The sequence below is a fragment of the Aptenodytes forsteri genome, unplaced genomic scaffold (genome assembly GCF_000699145.1).
Source record: "Aptenodytes forsteri isolate BGI_AS27 unplaced genomic scaffold, ASM69914v1 Scaffold212, whole genome shotgun sequence".
Lineage (NCBI taxonomy): Eukaryota > Metazoa > Chordata > Aves > Sphenisciformes > Spheniscidae > Aptenodytes > Aptenodytes forsteri.
In genome coordinates, this window is record NW_008795487.1 from 3,252,615 (window position 1) to 3,269,392 (window position 16,778).

At 42.7% G+C, this 16,778-nt stretch overlaps 1 protein-coding gene across 1 annotated transcript in view; it reads left to right on the forward strand.

Moving 5' to 3' along the window:
* The first annotated feature begins 5,455 nt into the window (after positions 1-5,455).
* LOC103900664 (granulocyte-macrophage colony-stimulating factor receptor subunit alpha) overlaps positions 5,456-16,778 on the forward strand; it is a 19,907-nt gene continuing 8,584 nt past the window's right edge. The window contains exons 1-11 of the mRNA XM_019472619.1: positions 5,456-5,532; positions 5,603-5,620; positions 5,709-5,850; positions 7,197-7,335; positions 8,970-9,099; positions 9,192-9,367; positions 10,525-10,664; positions 13,559-13,597; positions 14,582-14,711; positions 15,368-15,461; positions 16,307-16,388. Of these exons, the coding sequence (XP_019328164.1) occupies positions 5,456-5,532; positions 5,603-5,620; positions 5,709-5,850; positions 7,197-7,335; positions 8,970-9,099; positions 9,192-9,367; positions 10,525-10,664; positions 13,559-13,597; positions 14,582-14,711; positions 15,368-15,461; positions 16,307-16,388 (1,167 nt within the window). The remainder of the gene's footprint in view (positions 5,533-5,602; positions 5,621-5,708; positions 5,851-7,196; positions 7,336-8,969; positions 9,100-9,191; positions 9,368-10,524; positions 10,665-13,558; positions 13,598-14,581; positions 14,712-15,367; positions 15,462-16,306; positions 16,389-16,778) is intronic.

Here is a 16,778-nt window from a genome sequence, read left to right on the forward strand (position 1 = left end):
TGAAGTGCAGGACCCGGCACTTGGCCTTGTTGAACCTCATACAGTTGGCCTGGGCCCATCGATCCAGCCTGTCCAGGTCCCTCTGCAGAGCCTTCCTACCCTCGAGCAGATCAACGCTCCCGCCCAACTTGGTGTTGTCTGCAAACTTACTGAGGGAGCACTCAATCCCCTCATCCAGATCATCGATAAAGATATTGAACAAGACCGGCCCCAAAACTGAGCCCTGGGGAACACCGCTCGTGACTGGCCGCCAACTGGATTTAACTCCATTCATCCGAGGGATGTTTCTGTTAAACATCCACTGTAGTACACGCAATCGTGGTGCCAAGAGGAGCTGTGCTTCTATACCAAAAACTTCTGAAGCTGCTCAACCCCCCTCATATGCTGCTAGTATCTCTTTTTCAGTCAGGGTGTAGTGGGCTTCCAATCCTCGATTCCCCCAGCTCCAAAACCTTAGAAGTCAACATCAAGTTTCACCTGGTGTTTTCTGCCAGAGGCTCCAAGCGATGCCATGCTCCCCAGCTGCAGTGTAGAGCACATTTTGCACAGCTGGTCCTGTCCAGACTGGCCCAACAGCTACCACGCAAGCTATCTCCTGTTTGATCTGCTCAAAGGCTTGCTGATGCTAAGAGCCCCACTCAAAATAGTTCTTCTTTCGGGTCACTCGATAGAGAGGGCTCACAAACTGATTATAACCTGGAATATGCATTCTCCAGAATCCCACAAGGCCTAGGAAAGCTTGTTTCTTTCTTGTTAGCTGGTGGGGACATAGCTGTTATCTTGTTCATCACATCCACAGGGATGTGACAGTGTTCATCCTGCCATTTTACTCTCAAGAACTGGATCTCTTGTGCAGGTCCTTTGACCTTGCTTCTTTTTATGGCAAAACCAGCTTTCAGAAGGATCTGAATTATTCTTTATCCCTTCTCAAACACTTCTTCCGCTTTGTTGCCCCACATAGTGATGTTGTTGGTGTATTGTAGATGTTCAGGAGCATCACCCTGTTCCAGTGCAGTTTGGATTAGTCCACGACAAACGGTAGGACTGTGCTTCCACTCCTGGGGCAGTTGATTCCAGGTGTATTGGACAACCCTCCATGTGAAAGCAAACTGTGGCCTGCACTTTGCTGCCAAAGGAATTGTGAAAAACGCATTGGCAATATCAGTTGTAGCATACCACTTGGCTGCCTTTAACTCCAGTTCATATTGGAGTTCCAACATGTCTGGTATGGCAGCACTCAGTGGTGGCATGACTTCGTTCAGGCCATAATAGGCCATTGTTAACCTCTGCCCTCCATCACTTTGCACTGGCCATATGGGTCTATTAAAAGGTGAGTGAGTCTTGCTGATCACTCCTTGGCTCTCCAATTGATGAATCAGCTCATAGATGCAAACCAGAGAGTCTCAGTTGATGCTATATTGCCACCAGTGCATCATCATGGTAGCAATTGGCACATGCTGTTCTTCAACCTGCAGCAAGCCCACAATGGAGGGATCGCCCAAGAAGCCATGTAAGGTAGACAGCAGTTTAATCTTCTCTGTATTCATGGTGGTGACACCAAAAGCCCTTCTGTACCCTTTTGGGTCCTTGAAGTACCCTCTCCTGAGGGCAAGGATACACAGGGCCTCCGGGCTAGTAACAGTAGGGTGCTTTTGCCACTTGACCCTGCTAAGCTCACCTCAGTCTCCAGTACAGACAACTGCTGGGATACCCCTGTCACTCCAGAAATCCAGATGGGTTCTGTGCCCTTATATCCTGATGGCACCAGGGTATACTGTACGCTGGTGTCTACCAAAGCCTCATACTTCTGTGGATCTGATATGCCAGGCCATCGAATCCACACAGTCCAGTAAACCCAGTTCATCCCTTTCCTCCTCCTGGCCAAAGGTAGGGACACTCTATTACTGGTTGGAGTATTCACTGTCTGACCCTTACAGTGCCAGACCAGAAGTCCCTTCACCAGAATCAAGGGAAGCAATTTCAGTCCTTCTGTGTCTGGAGGATTGCTGACCGCCTTCTTCCATCTCAACAGCAACTAAGCTGACAGACTTCTTGGGTGGCCCCTTCTTAGCAGCCACCTTCCCCCTCAGTTCCTGTACACTGGCTTCCAGTTTAAAAGTGGGCTCACCATCCCACTTCCTCATGTACTCCCCCTGATCAAGCAGGAAGAACCAGAAAGTGCCACGTGGCATGCACCTGGGGCTCCCTCTTTCCAGGGCCAGAGGGAATTGACTCCATGGGGCGTCCCTGACAGCCCTGGCGCTGGCCCATGGGAATGAAGAGGGAGAGAGATTTTCTTCAATATTTTGAAACCAGGAAGATGCTATCTCCACAGCTGATGTATCCAAATCTGGGCAATATATCGTCTCCGAGCTGTTGGAATATCATGCTGGTGCATTTTGGACCACCTTCTCCACATGGCCCACATACACAGGACGTCATTAAGATCTTTGGAGACCTGGTTGTCGTCCAGGTTACTGTAGATGACTTCCAGCACTGCTAATTCTCTCAGGTACTGGATGCCTTCCTCAGTGGTAGTCCACTTCCCTTGGTAATTCACAAGATCTCCCTTGAACAGATATCTTACCATCACGCTTGACAGGAGCCGCCTCCAGAGATTGTGGATTGTTGCCTCTTTTCCAATTCCTCTGTCAATTCCCCAGTCCCTACAGAGGGAGCCCAGCTGTTGGGCTTCCTTATCTTCTGACTCCTGACTGTTGGCCCGCTATGCCAGCATTGGAACAGCCAGGCAGCAATCCGCTCCCGTGGCTGGCATCTGTAATCATTCTGCATGTCTCAAAGTTCTCTTGACGTCCTAGCTTTTATTGCATTCAGCTTTCATTGCTGAGCATGACCTCATACGGTCTGGAACATCCCTTTTGTCAGTTTGGGTCAGCTGCCCTGGCTATGCCCACCCCCAGCCTACTGGCCTTTGGGTGAGAGATTGGTGAGACAGCCTTGATGCTGTGCGAGCACTGCTCAGCAATAGCCAAAACGTTGGTGTGTTATCAACACCGTTCTAGCTACAGATACAAAGCACAGCACTACGTGGGCTGCTCTGGGGAAAGTTAACTCCAGCCCAGCCAGAACCAAGTGTTCCTTAAGCTAGAGAAGGACAACACATGAAAGCACAACCATGATCTACCTTCTTGAACCAGGCAACAGTGCCAACCCTCTCCTACACTCACACAGCCTGGAAGGGGAGGCAGAGCCTCCTACACATGGTCTGTGCACTGCTTCACCAGAGACAATACTCACACACTCTGTGAGAGACAAGAAAAGAAAAAAGTAGGCAAAAGAAACCTGACCAGGTGTAAGATTTGGTTGCTGCTTAAAAAAATGCCTTTAGGAAAAAGACTTCCAAATCAAATAAACACAGCAGAGGGAAACAGAAAATCAAATATATAAAAAATAGGAAGATACTAAAAAGGTTAATAAGACTGCTATACAGCAATAGTCAAAGACTTTAAAACAAGTGGTGAGAAACTATTTATGTGTACCAGAAGCAGTGAATGGAATTCAACCAGATCTCCATTGACTATAAGGGGAGCTTAAACAACTTGTGCTTATGTGAATACTGACTTGTAGATACTTTTAGATGTCTTAATATCAAAATTCATCCCACACAGGATATCCACAGTTATGCTAATAGTTCTGTTTCATTATTAAGACATAATGGAAGGAAAGAAACACTGAAAAATATCTCATCTTTTGTAGCATTCCTTGTTGAAAAGGATCATTAGCATACACTATCTCATTTCAGGACATTGGACTGAAAAACACACAAAGACAGAAGTAGGTTCTAGAAAATGTTGACAACATACAGAAAGAAAGTTGTAGGTGCAGAGGACCAGAATACCAAGACTGAAGGTGTACACTGTTTGTAATTATGTAAATCTTTGTTCAAATGAACCGTACATGAAGACTTGAGAGTCGCATTCTCTAAAATAGATCTAAGCAGGTTCAGCATTTTTTCCTCTCCTCTGAAGTGTATTTTATAGCCCAAGTTCAATTGTGCATCACTGTAGTTATATTAGTTTAAAATTATTGTGGACATATTGTATGAGCTAGCATCACATTTTGATTACAGAGCAAACATCCTCAAAGTTTAATAATGCCCATAGTAAGAGTCAACAATTTCTGGACCCAAAACAAATAATAACAAAGAAAGCATAAAAAAAAGGATCTTATTTAATAGTGATATACAGTAAATTACACCTAACAACTGGGATTCTTTAGTATATTCAGTTTTCTGTGAAAAGAGGTGAGAAGTGAGAGACTGAAAAAATCATTCAGGTTAGTCAGGAACTGACAGAAGTGTCAAGTTTATGATAAAGGCTGCTATTGGGGATATTCAGGACAATGGAAAAGCAGCTGAATCCAGGGGTACCCAGTGCTAAATGGCCTTTGGAAAGGCCCATCAAAATTCCAGCTCCTAAGGTACTTTTCTGCACAGAAAGCTGTTCTTAGCTGATGTGTCGTCAGAAAAGAAAAGAAGAAAAGATGATAGAAAATAGCACTGAAATTGATAGATAACATATACAAAACCAATGGTCTGTCTGCAGTCAGCTTTGATCTTTGCCTCCAGGAAAAGAATGAGACGTGATTCAGGGCATTGATCTAAACATTATTTTAAGGGCTATTAAGGCCTTACTACATGAAATCTTGAAATCAGCCCCAAAAGCCTTTCAAGCAAGACTGTAGATTTGCCTTAGTCAAAAAAAGGTAAGCAGGTCAGCATTTAATTCCTGCTAAAACCTGGTGGAGATTAAGACCTTCCTGCTTTGCTTAGTTCAAATCACAGGGACGTTTTTCATGCACTTCTAAGACATGCTGGCAGGGGCAGATACAGGCTCTGAACATGCCTGGTGGTGACGCTGCCTTTAACAGAGCAGTCACGGAGAAGTGAGTCATCCACACCCCGACACAACCAAAAGCCAAACCATCCACTTCCCGAAAGGTGCCTTCAACAAATGGTTGAAAGCCAGACTAAATGTTCACTTTGCAGCAGAACCTGGAGCACTGCATAGGAAAATATGCCGTGATGTTCACAGGATCAGAAAGCAAGAAAACCTGACTTTCTGATGGTATGGTTAGGATAGATATGTGGGGCAACAGCAATCCTAAGTCATGGTCTCTGCACCGAATACAGTGAGTGTATGTATCATAACGAGGGCTTGTGGCCTCTCTGTCTCAAACTGCTGTGTTGTAATAGACAATAGTGAGCCTACTCAGTTTTTCCAAAGCAGAGGTGCCTGACAGAAGTCCTGAAGCACAGCCTCTGCTCTGCTTTTCTAAAGAATATTTTCTAGGGATGAATTAGACAGCATCTTTGACTCTTCCCATGAAAAAAAATGAAGCTTTGCAGAAACCAAAGTACACTTGGGCATCACTTTTTTTTTCCTTTTCTTTTTTTTTCCTGAAGGCTTCATTGTCTCTTTCCAGAGAAGAAAAGATGTTTGACACTCTTGGACTCATTTGCATGATTTGGTGGTGTATGATGCTATTTCATCCCTTGCATGCTGACATCCAGTGTATGGGGTGTAAGTATGTTTTGCAGATATAATCTGAGAAACAGGGTTTAATTCTTCATTTATCAGAGATATTTGCAATTAATCTGGCAATTGCCATCTTAAGCCTGACAGATACTATTCTCTGCGATCAACAAAAACAATAGCATATCCTTACTGAACTTATTCTGTAACACTTTCAGCAGAAGCACAAGAATCACCTATTACGAACGTGAAAATGAATTGGAGAAAAATGGAACTGTCCTGGGACAGCAGCAAGAATTTCTCTAAGTACAAATGTACCATCATAGACAGCGACATGGAAAGTATAGAGAAAGAGGTAAACTTGTTATTTGTTGAGATCAATAATTGCACCTTTTTCTTTTCCTTTTATTAATTTCATTTACTTTGAAAAAATGAATCAGTTGCAGGTAAAATCTGATCAGTGATTGTTTGCAGTCTACAGCTTGATCTGTCAGGGGCTGTGGAAAGCCATCACCAATGCCAGGGTGCATTTGCTGCAGGAGGAGCATCCTTGTGCATACCACAGAACTGAAGTTCTGACACCAAAGTGGAAAGGAGGCAACAGCCTGAAGTGTACCTATGCTGAATCATGAATAGGGATGCAGCTGCTGAAAAAAGGGTCTGTGAGACTAAGTGAGACTCCTAGAGAACCTAGACAGAGCAAGAGACCCTTCAAATAAAAAATGAATTCTCCAAACACTGCTGTGGATTTTCATTGTCTCAAGTTCTTCATTTATTTCCCAGTAAATTGGATCATGACTGTAGCACAGGTTATGTTATAAGCCCACATTATGCAAAGAAAAGTAGGAAGCTTGACAGAAAGAGAGATAGAGATGGCTTATTTAGCCTAGCAAAGCAGATGCCTTAATTAGAAATACATATTACAAAAACACATCACATCTTTGTTGAAGATTATAAGTATCAGTACTTATAGGGGGCTTATAAAAAAGATGGGGGCAAACTTTTTAGCAGGGCCTGTTGCGACAGGACAAGGGGGAATGGCTTTAAACTAAAGGGGGGTAGATTGAGACTAGATGTAAGGAAGAAATTCTTTACGGTGAGGGTGGTGGAACACTGGAACAGGCTGCCCAGAGAGGTGGTGGATGCCCCATCCCTGGAAACATTCCAGGTCAGGTTGGACGGGGCTCTGATCAACCTGATCTAGTTGAAGATGTCCCTGCTCATGGCAGGGGGGTTGGACTAGATGACCTTTAGAGGTCCCTTCCAACCCAAACTATTCTATGATTCTATGATTTTATAATGCCATAGACACCTTTCTGACCCATGGGGAGGTCAGACAAGGACTTCTATCTTGCTTAATCCTTTGATTAAATTCCGTTGTGGTTCCTCCATTTATTAACCATCTTCTGTTAAGCCACTGGGGTACAATTAGTCTTCTCTAATAGTTGCACACTAGCGTAGCATCCAACTCCTGAGCTGCAAAGCTTTTTGTGTAGTTATGCTTTTGATCACTCAGCTCCATTCTACATCACCCTCAAATGGTAAAGGAGAGAGTTAGCTCTTGAACCTAAAACACATACATATACACAGAAGTTTTTGACCCTAAGAATTGAGTTTCTGAGTTGCACTTCCATAGCCAGCATCACCTAACACCAGCAGAGGAAAAACAGAGAAATAAAACATCAACATGTTCTTTTTCAGGTGAATAGTCCACTATGCAGGTTTCCAGTGGAACTGTACACGCCTCTGCACAAAGGGGTATTCTTTAGCATTGACGTGCCAAACACAAACATCTCAAAAACCTGCACCTTTATCCCTGCAGGTAATGTCTATGATCTGGGTAAGGTTTTCTTCATTTGCAGTCTTTTAAAGGGAAACATTGCCTTAGAAAACAATTCCTTACACAGTAGGTAACTGCTTTATTTTCTATGAAAAATGATTTTTTGCAGATCTGCTAAAGTTTTTTGCTCTGTAATGAATGTTTCCACAATTCTGCAAGAGATGCATTACTACAAATGTATAAGTAATTGCATTATTCTCTTTCATACTCGGGCTCCAAAATGCCACTAAATTACAGTGGTTTAAGGGTGGATTCAAATAACTGTTCTGGCTGTTACAAATAAAGATGTTAGCTCCCATTTCTTTATTAAATGCTTTACTGCTGGGCTGTTGGTGAGTTTGTCGGGAGCCAGACCACAGAGCTAGCTAAAGGCACAGTCTGGGGGTCAGTGAAACCCATAAAAAGGGAGGAGGAGAGGAAAGGAAATGCCGGTGATAAGCAGCTAGGGGCAAACCGAATGTAGCAATCTCCTAATCTGGCCCTGGCATGCATGTGCACGCACACACACACACATATATGTGGGTTCTCTCAGCTGCTGTGCACCCACTGAGCCGAGGCAACTGTTTACAAAGATATTCTGAGGCTGCCCCATGTGGGAGTTAATCAAAGTGGGATTTAGGCAGATCCTAGGTTCATAATTCCAAACCTGAAGTTTTTACGGCCCGTTTTCCCCTTCCTTCTGAACTCAGAGTTCTCCACTAAAATTGCCCAGTCACCAGTGCTCCTGCAACTGTCCGTAACTGGGGTATTTCAGACTTGACAGAGGTGATGAGATTAGCAGCTTGCTCATAGCTGTGCAGAGAAAGTACTCCCTACTCATCTTTTCCTGGAGACTTGACAGTGGAAACACTCTCATGGTGACCCTCAAAATACAAGCCAGGACACACTGCCTCTGGGGGTGTGTCTGGTTTTAACCTCTTGCTTTTGGTGTTCCTCCCCAGCTAGCCCTAGCCTCCAAGCATGCAGGTTCCCCAGGGGATTCCCCCCTGCTTCCACAAGGGTGCCCTCAATACCGGGCGCTGGAGGGGGCTGGAGGCAGCAGCAGAGGAAGCCTCCACCCTTCCGCTGAAGTTGGGGCACACCACAGAAAGAAGCAGAAAATTGGCTGAAGGAGAAGAGAGAAGGAGGCTGAGCATGCCTGCACAGCCCAGCCACGAGCGAGCTTCCAAAAAAATAAGGTTCCCACTTCAGTGTGCTCCAGAAAAGGAAGAGATCAAGTCTCTGTCACCCACATCAAGGTGGAAAGCTCTAGCTAGGAGGCTATTTGATCAGAGGGCCCCACCTTACTTTTAAAAGTCCCAGCTTTTTAAATGCTATGTGTAAGCACTTCAGGAATGAATTCCGGAGCATTAATTTTAAAAGGAGAAATACTTCTTTCTGTAGCACCAAGGATAGTGTTAAAAGGCAATGTGCCTGCCTTTACCTGTGTGAATGCTCTACTCACTCCCAGGTTTCACAGTTCAGAGGCAGTCAAAATAGGGTGAGAGTACAGCTTTCTCTCAGTTGTAATGCCTAACCCAAGCAATAACCAGCTGGAGTTGCAGGTGTCTCACATATCTAAGCGTGTGCCAAGATCCTCCAGCTCGGAGCAGTCACACAATTTTTCCTCATCACGGATATCCTTGTGTTTGCAGGCATGAATGGGTCGGCCATTGAAAACTTCTCCTGCATGATTTATAACGTTTCCTTCATGAACTGCACTTGGCGGGCAGGCAGGGATGCTCCAGGAGATACCCAATATTTTCTCTACTGGAAGAACTCGAGGTAAGTAGGTCTGCTTGAATCTAGGGAAGTCTGAAGTCTCATTCAACACATCACACTGCCCACGTTTAACTAAAATACCTTGCTATATACAGATATGATGATGCAATGGAATGTGAGCTTTACATTAAAGATGAAAATGGCAGAAACACAGGATGTAGATTCCAAAATGTGAAGATAGAGATTGAAAAAGCTTACTTCCTGGTGAACGGGTCTAGCAAAGACTCCCTGATCCAGTTCTATGATGAGTACATTCAACTGTATAAAATTGGTAAGTGAACATTTTTATTTTATTACTGTTTTATAAAATAAGGAAATGGGGAATTTTTCTCTGAAGACGAAAAAAGAATAAAACAAAGTCTGTAGCCATCACGGGATCCTGCACTGCAGGACAGACTTCGCTCCTGAGAGCTGACAGAATATAGTTCCAAAAATTAACTAAAACAACCAAAGGCAGAGGCAGCCTGAAATAATGGCTCAGAGAAGTGGTGTGAACATATCCATGGAATGAAACACAATGGTTAGACTTTCAAGGCCACCCTTCTGATGGGCTCATTTTGCCATCCCTTAATTCCACACCTCTCTGAGAGCCACAAGAGCTACATGTCCTGAAACCAGAGGGAGGGTTCAACTTGCAAACTAAGACTGCATTTGTTAAATATGTGGGTACCTATGTGTGAGCTAGGTGTTTAAGCTCCGATAGAGATCTGGGACAGGATTCAGTTGCCTAAAAACAGGCCTCTAGTGCCATTTGAGACACCCTCAGACGCTTGAGGCATCCACAAGGCTTGCAGATGTGGCCCAGGACTTGTGAGAGACCAGGGTCCTCCTGGGTGTCCTATGTGGTCTGAAATGCACAGTGTGAGACTGACTCCTGCCTGCAGCCGATACAGGCTGTAAAGCCCAGAGCTATTCAGCTGAGCACGCCTGCTCCACGGTACGCCAAACAGCTTTGCAGACATCATGGGCACTACTCATGAGGTCTCCGCTGACTACAGCGGTTAGACACTTAAGGAACACCTAGTCAACTGTGTTGTAGGCACTCAGATTCTGCTGACTTGGTATTCCAACAGAATACTACCGCATGCACAAAAACCTCCATCTTTTTTCTTATGGAGACTTGCATTGTCAGTGTGAAAGTTAGATGTAGAAGAAAATGGCACTGTGCTGATTGTACTACTGAATTACACAAAATTCTTGATACTTTTCTTACACGAACTTCAGTTACTTCAGATGTCCAACAACTGAAGTGCTATATTCCTGAGTTTTGCTACTGTATTTTACTCCTGTTTACCAGATAACATTTGTTAACAACAGTAGCACACAGCTGTACATCAGTTGCCTCAACTTCACACGTATTTTGCTATGACACATGAGTTGTAGCTGATTACTGACCATGTCTTCATTAATTATTTCATTTCTTTCCAGAAATACTCACTCCTCCATTAAATGTCACTGTCAATTGCACTAGAGATCCGGCGGGTTGCATAATTACATGGCAACCACCCCTTACAAGTCATGTGGAAAACGTAAACTGTTTTGAGTATGAAATTAGCATACAAAAAAAGGTAAAAAAAATTTCTTGGTTTGTATTTGGCACCATACCTACATACATGCATATCTGTAATGTGCAAACTTCTGTTTCCTTCATTTATTAACTTCTCTCTCATAAGCTGTGGTGTCCTCCTGCTCCAGCCCTGCTGGTCTCACATCCCACTGCTCATGACCTTATTTCAAACTACCGAGAGGTGCAAAGCAGAAAAGCAGAGGAGAGCAGAGAAATGCTATGAGGGTTGGAGAGAGCCAGACTGGGAGAGCACCTGAGATGCTCTCCTGCATGAGCACGTCTCACAGGAGATGACCATGTGATGGCAGCCTGTGATCTGCAATGAGGGCGCTGCCTGGGCGACAGCCTCCAGCCCAGGCCAGGACCCCTCAATGCTCGCCCTGCTTCCCAGGGCACCTTGGCTTCAGCCACCCTGACGGCATTTTGCAGATTCTGGAAAGCTCACAGCTGACCCTCAATTTCAACACGTGGGACTGTTTTGCCCCCCTCAACCTCCACACCTCTCCTCCACCACCTCTCCCGCCATCTGTTGCCCCTTGGCAGCCTTCCCTCAGACACCATCCTTCCCCTGGAGCCTGACTGAGCCAACCTGACCCCCACCTGTCTACACAGTGTCTGCCCAAACCTCCGTTTTGAAACCAGTGCTGAAATAGAAACCACTCTTCTGAAAAATTAGATACCAGCAACTCAGGGGAAAGTTCACACAGGCCCAGGGTAGACGTCCACAATGGATGCGTTTGCTTTTCAGTGAGTTACCCTCTACTCTCTCTGCAGTCAGATGTGGTGTTACCCATCTCCTTCCAAGGTAGTTAACAGACAAATCATGTCCTTAAAGTCCGTCTTTCTTTCCGCTGGCTATAAGAGAGAAACCTAAGATGGCTATCTCAGATGTAAACATGTATGTACCAAAAGTGAGCTGGGATTCCTCCTACACTATAGGCAGAGCACTACCAATTTACCATAGTGACCACAGGAAAAGTGCAGGACAACACAGAGCGTGTCACTTTACCATAGCTGAGTTATGTCTGGTTTCCACCAAGTATGATGGAGAAGAGAGGCTGAGGTACCAAATCCTGCTCCACAAATCTCAGTGCCTAAAGGACCTGATTTTAACACCCCTAAGGACAAAGGGCAGGAAAATTCTTTGAGCCCATGAGTTTGACAAGGAGGCAAGAAATAGCATTCTTCCTCCCCATCCCTGGGATACCTGTTTCACCATTACGTGATTTCCACACGTGGATAACATCTGTGCCATGACAAATTAGGGCTCCCTACCTACCCCATTTCCCAGCCACAGCTCAGAAGCTTACCGTAGTGGCAATTCCTCAGGCATTTGCAACACAAGACCATTACAGGAAAGATCATCTAAGGGTTAAACATAAATATACAACTGCAATAAAGCAATATAGCATTAAAACTCATTAATCCATTCAAAACAAGGCCTGCAGCTTGCATGCTGTTTGGATTGTCTGGATTTTGTATCTTGCATGCATTAACAGTATCTACCTTGGGAGCTATTTCAAGGAGCAATTGCAGTACACGTAGCTTTCCAGCTGGCTGGTATAATTTGACGGTAAGATCTTGTGTGAAATACTTAGAATATTTTACATAAACACATAGGTTACAACATATGACTAAAGCAATATTATCAAAATGTTTCTTTTAAAGAAATACACGTTACCTCTTCTTTCCCGTGCTGCAGCCAGAATGGGTGGGATTCAGTAGATTCCTACACGTAGGTGTGAAATTCATCTCACAGACTGAGACACCTTAATGTAGGTGTCTGCAAAGGAGCACAGATATCCCATAACAGTCAATGCACATCCAGGGCTCCATGCAGCTGAGCAGTAGGTGCCTCATGCCCCTTAACGTGCTATAGGTACTGGAGGTACCAGAGGTACCTACATGGAGATGGCAGATATAACTTACACCTTTTGGGAGGGGCCATCAGAGGCAAGGCAGGATACCCCGTAGCAGCTAAAATGGCACTATACATCTAAGTTTAGGCAACTCAGTTGCACCCTCCCTGTTCACAGCAAAGGCTGATGACTTTCATCATGTCCTGAATTGAAAGAGCTCAGCTGACAATGAGTAATGGGGAAATACTAGTCTACTTTATAATGCAACATACATGGCAGGTGTATTTTCTGAAATGAGACATTCCTTCCAATAACATCTTTCTGGCTTTTCCATAATGCCAGCTATCCTTCAGACATTACACGTGATAGATGTTTCCAGGACCTCAGCTTTCCAACGTTTTCTGGGATCCTTGCTAAAATCACTGCTGCTGATTTTGTTCACTCATTTTTGAACCTATCGTTTTTTCAAATTTTTCAGGTCCTTTGATCCAGGTCAATGTTTGATTCTAGTTAATTAAATTTTGATTGTATGGGATATGTAAGTAGCTCTTCACAGTACTGTGGGGAAAGCCCCTGAGTATGGATCACTCAGATTCCTAACAGAGACTTCGACTGGAAAGAGTGTAAATTTGCTGTTTACATCAATTTTCTACCCCATGTTATCAAACTATTGTGAAATCACAGCTTCCAGATCCGCTGTGTTTGGAGGATGATTTGATTGCTTGCATAATTTGAATATACTTCTGCTGGATGGGAATGCACAGTATAAATATGCCCTTAGAGGCAAATACAGCTTCTCACAACCACTGATAAATAATTCATGTTTCCTTCCTTTTCTAAAATGAAATGAAAGAAGCCAAAACTCTGAATAAAGTGCTATATTCTGGGACATTACTGGAGCAGAATATCCAATTGATTTTTCAGTTTAAAATTACTTATGATCTCTATAAGAAAGTAAATGAGAACAAAAGAGGGAGAAACATTTGATTATTTGACAAGAAAATAATAAAAATGAAGATTTGTCATTGGTTTGCAGAATGAGCCCAAAAAAGAGAAAAAGGATTCTCCTGTAAAAGTAAGTATTCTTTTCCTATACAAATTTGTGCTTTTGCCCACTTAAGTGTATAAATGCCATTACATAGAATATAGTTACTTCTAGAACTATAGTTTTTGTATCAATATAGCAATAAGAATTCAGGAAGGTATGTTCCTGTGGTATCTTTATGTGGAGACTTCTTAATATATCCCTTTTGGATGGGGTAGCTTACACTAGGCAAAATTTTCCATGAATTTCACAAAACTTCATACTTTCCATTTATCACAGGAATAGATTTTGATTAAGACAGATGTGACATTTTGCTCAATACAAATTGGAATCATTCTCTTTCTTGTATCTGTTGGCGGAAAAATACCACTGTAGTTCAGGACAGCCAGACAGAGGGAATGCCGAGATCTTCAAAACCTGTGGAAGTTAATTGGGATTCCAACACACACTGTCAGTCTTCCCCTGACAAATGAGTGGTCCTTTCAGCCCTGGAAGCATCTTAGGTTTGACAGATTCCAGACTTACATAAAGTATCATGAGGCCAGATGATACATATCTGTTACTGGATTGACTCAAAAACATTAAGTCTGTTTAGCAACGACAGACACCATCCAGGGAATATTTGCATGATTAATGCCCGTAAAGGTTGAAAGGTGAATTTACAGGGTGCTTCTCCAGTTTCAGCTTTCTGCCCTGGTTTTTTTTTTTTAGAATCCATAAACAAGGACAGGGAAAAAAGTGTCCTTAAAGCATAATAAATTAAATTAAATTAAAGACCCAATAAACTTCAAAATCCAACTTTAAACTTCAAAACGCAGAAAGATTCAGTGGCAGGATGAACTAATTTATCACAGTTTTAAATTTGGGGAGAAGAATATTTAACTACTACATACTTACAAAATCATACAAATTAGTTTTTTATAGAAACTGTATCAGTTTCAGGAAATTAAACATCAAATGTTATTAATATTTGCCTATGGCATGAAATGCACAGTCTGATTGCTTTGATTTTAGGTAAGGAACAACAGATACGAATTCCAAAATTACAATGAGGAAAAAAAATACATTCTGAAAATCAGAGCAAGAGGAAAAAACTGCCTTGTAAGCTCAGAGTGGGGGGAATGGAGTGAACCCATCGAGTTTGGTAAGACTGTGAAATAGTATTTTAATATAGGGCTTTTTTTTCAGTATTACCATGTTTTTCTCCCTTTCTCCCTCACACTAACAGATACAAAAAAAATCTTAATTCTTACCCAGTGGCACGGAAGGAACCGGGTGGAAATTATTAATGTGGAAAGGATGCTTAAGTACTCTGGCAATGGAGGCTGATACCAGCCTTTGACTAGCTGGGATTGTGAAGGCAGCAGTTTCTCAGATGCCAGGGCTACAGGAACAGGCTGAGATAGACCCGGTCTTGTCTTCAGTCCAGACTGCTGAGGCTACCTTTCAGTTCTTTAAGGTTTTGCCATGAATATCATCCTCTTCCTTCCACATCTTCCTTTTCACCCTTTCCTCAACACTCTTTTTACAGTTCCAAAACTTTTGCTCTATTTTTCATTCTGTGACACTGTTTCTCCTTCTCCTTTTCTGGATTTTTTTTTTAATTCTCTACATTTTAAATGTTCAAAATGGTTTAAAATGCGTCAAGCATACCTGAACTTTTTGACAAGGTTCTGTAAGAAGTCAAGTTGAAGTTCTTCAGATTATTTGAAAAATTGGGTGAAATTTGCATTCATTACTGACAGTCACAAAGGTAGCTTTTTGGCACGCTAAGATATTTCTCTCTCTTGGATGTTTCAGGTCAAGGGAAAGATTACTTTATTTTTGTGATTTTATTTCTGATAGCACTTGGAACAATCTCAGTGACACTGCTCCAATATTGTCTTTTCAAAAGGTAAATCAACCTTATTGATGTAGAAACTATTGATATAGTATTATTTCTTTACTGAAAGAGTGGTGAAACATTGGAAGAGGCTGCCCAGGGAAGTGGTTGAGTCCCCATCCCTGGAAGTATTTAAAAGACGTGTAGATGAGGCGCTTCGGGACATGGTTTCGTGGGCATGGTGGTGTTGGGTTGACGGTTGGACTCGATGATCTTAGAGGTCTTTTCCAACCTTAATGATTCTATGATTCTATGATTTCTATGAAACACATTCCTCCTATTGCCTACCTTCCTAACTAAAAACTTAAATAATTTGATTATTATTGTCATAAAGTATTATTACCAGTATTGTTGTGGATGCCACTTCGACATGCAAAATCACTACAGGTGAAAAAGGGGGAAAGGCTGTTAAAGTTAGTAAGTGATCAATTCCACTAGATCCTGCAAAAACATTTCTGTCCTTATTTTTAAGCATTTAACATCCACATTGCTTTGAAGCCATTGGCTTCATACAGAACCAGACAAGAGGGAATGAGGACAAATGAACGTGTCATTATTTTGATAAAACTTCTCACTTAGTGGTGGAAGAAACTTATGTCATATGATTTATTGAAAGTCATTGTTTAATAAAGTATTTACTGTGACTCGTCACAAAATAAATTTTAGTTACCCAAATGATAAGATAGTTACCCACCAGTCTACACTCAAAACATCTTCCTTCTCACTTAGTCATTTGTAGAGCAATAGCTATTCAATCTTGAAAGTAAAAAATATCCTTAAGGTACAGCACAAAATGTTTGTGTAAATTATATTACCAGTATTTTTAATTTCTTCACAATCCCATTTTCTACCCAAAGGTATTGCAGTTTCAAAAGCATGTTTACTCACATTCCACAACCAAGAGACAAATTTAATGCATCAACTGATGAAGATATCCAGGTATGCTTTCTTTTCAATTCAGTCAAATTTGTATAAACCATGATAGGCCAAAGACTAGAATAATTGGCATATAAAGATGACAGTTAAATTTGGCCCATTAAAAACTGGAGCAATCGCATGCAAAATATGCTGTTTTGAAACTAGAAATGCTCTATGCCGGTGCTGAGACTAGTGGTTATTCCGTACGTATTTGCAGCCATATTTTAAGACCAGAGTTATCACTCAGTTGCCGAGGCGAGCAGCTCCGGCGCCGGCAGGATCCGCAGCCAAGCGCCCTAGCACGGTGCACAGGGGGGTTTTCCCGAACTGGGGGAACCTGAGGGGGAGCCAAGAGAGCCGCCAGGAGCCCGCAGCGGAGCAATGGAAGCCCCACACACACATAAAATAAAA